Source organism: Hylobates moloch, unplaced genomic scaffold (assembly GCF_009828535.3).
Source record: "Hylobates moloch isolate HMO894 unplaced genomic scaffold, HMol_V3 SCAFFOLD_55, whole genome shotgun sequence".
Classification (NCBI taxonomy): domain Eukaryota; kingdom Metazoa; phylum Chordata; class Mammalia; order Primates; family Hylobatidae; genus Hylobates; species Hylobates moloch.
In genome coordinates this window covers 390,216-393,708 of record NW_026652330.1, presented here as the reverse complement: position 1 = coordinate 393,708, position 3,493 = coordinate 390,216, and the positions used below count along the sequence as shown (strand labels likewise).

The window sequence follows — 3,493 nt, the reverse complement described above, 5'->3', positions numbered from 1 at the left end:
ACCACCCCACCCTAGCACACACACACCTCTACCACCCCACCCTAACACACACACACCTCTACCACCCCACCCTAACACACACACACACCTCTACCACCCCACCCTAGCACACACACACCGGTTGGGGCTAGCTGTTCCCAGAGTCCAATCCTTTATCCCCAAACCCACTGGATAAGAAGATAGGCAAAGAAGGAATCATAGCATGGTGTGACGAGAACAGTAGTGTGAGTGGGCACAGGGGACTCTAAGGCGAGGGTGGGGAATGGAAAGGTGGAGTTTGTGCGGTGTCAGTGTAGGTTCTTAAAGGTTTCCCTCCCGCACAAAGCCACCCTCCCGCTGCTGGTTGAGAGCACCTGGAGGCGAAGGCTCAAGGGAAAGGGAGGCAGGGAAGGGCCATGTTGAGATGTCTCTGCCTTTCCCAGCGCCATCCTTTACCTAAATGGGGACTTCGATGGCGGAAACTTTTATTTCACTGAACTGGATGCCAAGACCGTGACGGTGAGTGCTCCCTTGTCCTTGTCCCTGGGAGATAAAAAGTCTGTTTTCTACAGCGGATGTTCCCAAAGTGCGGTGGACAAAAATAACAATCTGGGCTTCTCAGTGGGCAGTACCCTTCCCCCAACCAGAGGGGCTATGAGACGTGTCCATCACTCCTCTAACCAGTCACCCTTTCTCTTTAGTTCTGGCCTTAGGGAAGCCAACCTGAAGAGCTGCCCTTGGTCGTGAGCCCTAACGAGCCCTTGTCTCTTCTGAGAGTGGATTACAGTCTTTGTCCTGTGCAACCCCCTCCCTTTCTGTCCCCCATAGGCAGAGGTGCAGCCTCAGTGTGGAAGAGCCGTGGGATTCTCTTCAGGCACTGAAAACCCACATGGAGTGAAGGCTGTCACCAGGGGGCAACGCTGTGCCATCGCCCTGTGGTTCACCCTGGACCCTCGACACAGCGAGCGGGTGAGAGCAGCTGGTGCTGCAGTGACCCGTTCCCAGAGGGCCCTTGGTTTGCCTCTCCCTTCCCCAAATCCCATTGCCAGTGGCTGAGACACAAAAGGAGCACTTGGGACATCAGCTCCAACGCCCCGTCATTATGGTCACATTGCCTTGTCCTCCCTGGGCCTGCTATGAACGTGTTCCAGGTGGGAAAAGAGGTCAAGACAGGGAGCGATGCTGAGTTCTTGGTTCCCTCCTTGGGCCCCACTTCAGCTGTCCTTGTGTCCAGAGAGTAGGACCTGCTGGGAAGGAGATGAGCCTGGGGCCATTAAGGAACCTTCCTTGTCCCCTGGGAAATAGCAAGTGTCTGGTCCAGAGGCCTCTCTGAATGGACAGGGGTTTGTCCTTGCAGGACAGGGTGCAGGCAGATGACCTGGTGAAGATGCTCTTCAGCCCAGAAGAGATGGACCTCTCCCAGGAGCAGCCCCTGGATGCCCAGGAGGGCCCCCCCGAACCTGCACAAGAGTCTCTCTCAGGCAGTGAATCGAAGCCCAAGGATGAGCTATGACAGCGTCCAGGTCAGATGGATGGGTGACTAGACCCACGGAGAGGAGCTCTCCTGCACTCTGAGCTGGCCAGCCCCTCGGGGCTGCGGAGCAGTGAGCCTACGTCTGCCACTCAGCCGTGGGAACCCTGCTCACAGCCTTCTCCATGGTGCTACTGCTCTTGGAGTGGACATGACCAGACACCGCACCCCCTGGACCTAGCTGAGGGCTCAGGACCCAGGCCCAGCCACCCCCAGGGGCCTCCACAGGCTGCTGCATGACAGCGATACAGTATTTAAGTGTCTGTGTAGACAACCAAAGAATAAATGATTCATGGTTTTTTTACTTGGTTTGTTCAGACAGTGGAAATTTGCCCATTCTGTCCCAGAGGTCTCACTTGATAAAAATTGCTCTAGGCAGGACCCAGTGGCAGGTGTGGGACGAGAAGGCCTGGCTTGGCACCTGGCTCAACCACTTGCTGTGCAGCCACAGGCCAGACACTTAACCTTCAGCACCTCGGGGTTGTCATCTGTATAATGGGGATCATCGTCCTCCCTCTGCTCACCTTCTGGGGCAGCTGTATGGCCCAGATGCAATATCAGATGTGACAACACTTTTGTAAACTTTAAAGCTCTGGGTGAATGGTTGGGATTATTGTTAATCCTCTTCTGGCAGGGAGCGGCGGTCAGCAGTGCTGTGGCACGTCACCCCCATGTCAGCCACATGCTTCCTGCTCTGTCGTCTGGCCTCTGTGTCCTGTATCTCGGCCTCCCTGTGCAGGACAACACACTCTAAACAAACACTGGAAATGGAGATTCAGCTCCTCTGGCTACATACCTGGTACTAGGTCCGGAGCTTTTACTGTGCTTGAGATGCCACAGGGCGTTGAGTGTAGGAACCTGCACAGGAGTATTCACTTCTTCCATCAATCAATATGTATTTACGGAGCACCAGCTAAGTGCCTGGTGCTGGGAACGTGGCAGTGGACAAAACAAGTCCCCACCTTCATACAGCTTGTATTTTGTATGAAGAGACAGATAACACATGTAAATTTTGCCTGTGTGTGTGTGTGTGTGTGTGTCTGTGCGTGTGTGTGTGTGTGTAAAACCCTTTGAGGTAGAAAATAAAACAAGTCAAGGTCCAAGGTGGAGGAAAAACAAGCCAATGTGGCGGTGTAGATTGGGCAAGAAAGAGTGTGGTGACTTTAGCCAGGAGACGTGTCACGTGCCTGTAGTCCCGGCTACTCAGGACGCTGAGGCAGGAGGATCGCTTGAGCCTGGAAGTTCGAGGCTGCAGTGAGCTATGATCGCCCCACTGCACTCCAGCCTGCAAAAGAAAGCAAGATCCCAACTCTAAAAACAAAAAGGAGAGTGGTGGATTGTCAGGGGTGTCTGGGGCCTATTTTTAAAGTAGAGCCAACAGGCATTACTGATGGATTGGATATGAGGTCTGAGAAAAGGCATCAAGAAGAAGCTAGGCCAGGCTCAGCAGCTCACGCCTGTAATCCCAGCAGTTTGGGAGGCCAAGGCAGGTGGATCACTTGAGCTCAGAAGTTTAAGACCAGCCTGGTCAACATAGGGTGACCCTATCTCTAAAAAAAATTTTAAAAGCCAGGCATGGTGTTGCACACCTGTGGTCCCAATACTAAGGAGGCTGAGGTAGGAGGATCATGAGCCCAGGAGGTCAAGCCTGCTCCATTGCACTCCAGCCTGAGTGACAGAGCAAGACCATGTCTCAAAGAAAGAGCAAGGCTGGTCGTTGTGGCTCAGGCCTGTAATCCCAGCACTTTGGGAGACTGAGGCGGGTGGATCACCCAAGGTCAGGAGGTTGAGACCAGCCTGGCCAACATGGTGAAACTCGTCTCTACTAAGTCTCTACTAAAAATACAAAAATTAGCTGGGCGTCATGGCAGGTTCCTGTAATCCCAGCTACTCTGGAGGCTCAGGCAGGAGAATCGCTTAAACCTGGGAAGTGGAGGTTGCAGTGAGCCAAGATCACGCCACTGCACTCCAGCCTGGGCAACA

At 53.8% G+C, this 3,493-nt stretch overlaps 1 protein-coding gene across 1 annotated transcript in view; it reads left to right on the top strand.

The window, feature by feature from the left end:
- Nucleotides 1–2,008, top strand: part of LOC116463719 (prolyl 3-hydroxylase 1) — a 25,088-nt gene extending 23,080 nt beyond the window's left edge. The window contains exons 13-15 of the mRNA XM_032146949.2: nucleotides 423–498; nucleotides 808–948; nucleotides 1,337–2,008. Coding sequence (XP_032002840.1) covers nucleotides 423–498; nucleotides 808–948; nucleotides 1,337–1,492 — 373 coding nt within the window. The 3' untranslated portion in view covers nucleotides 1,493–2,008. The remainder of the gene's footprint in view (nucleotides 1–422; nucleotides 499–807; nucleotides 949–1,336) is intronic.
- The last annotated feature ends 1,485 nt before the right edge of the window (nucleotides 2,009–3,493 follow it).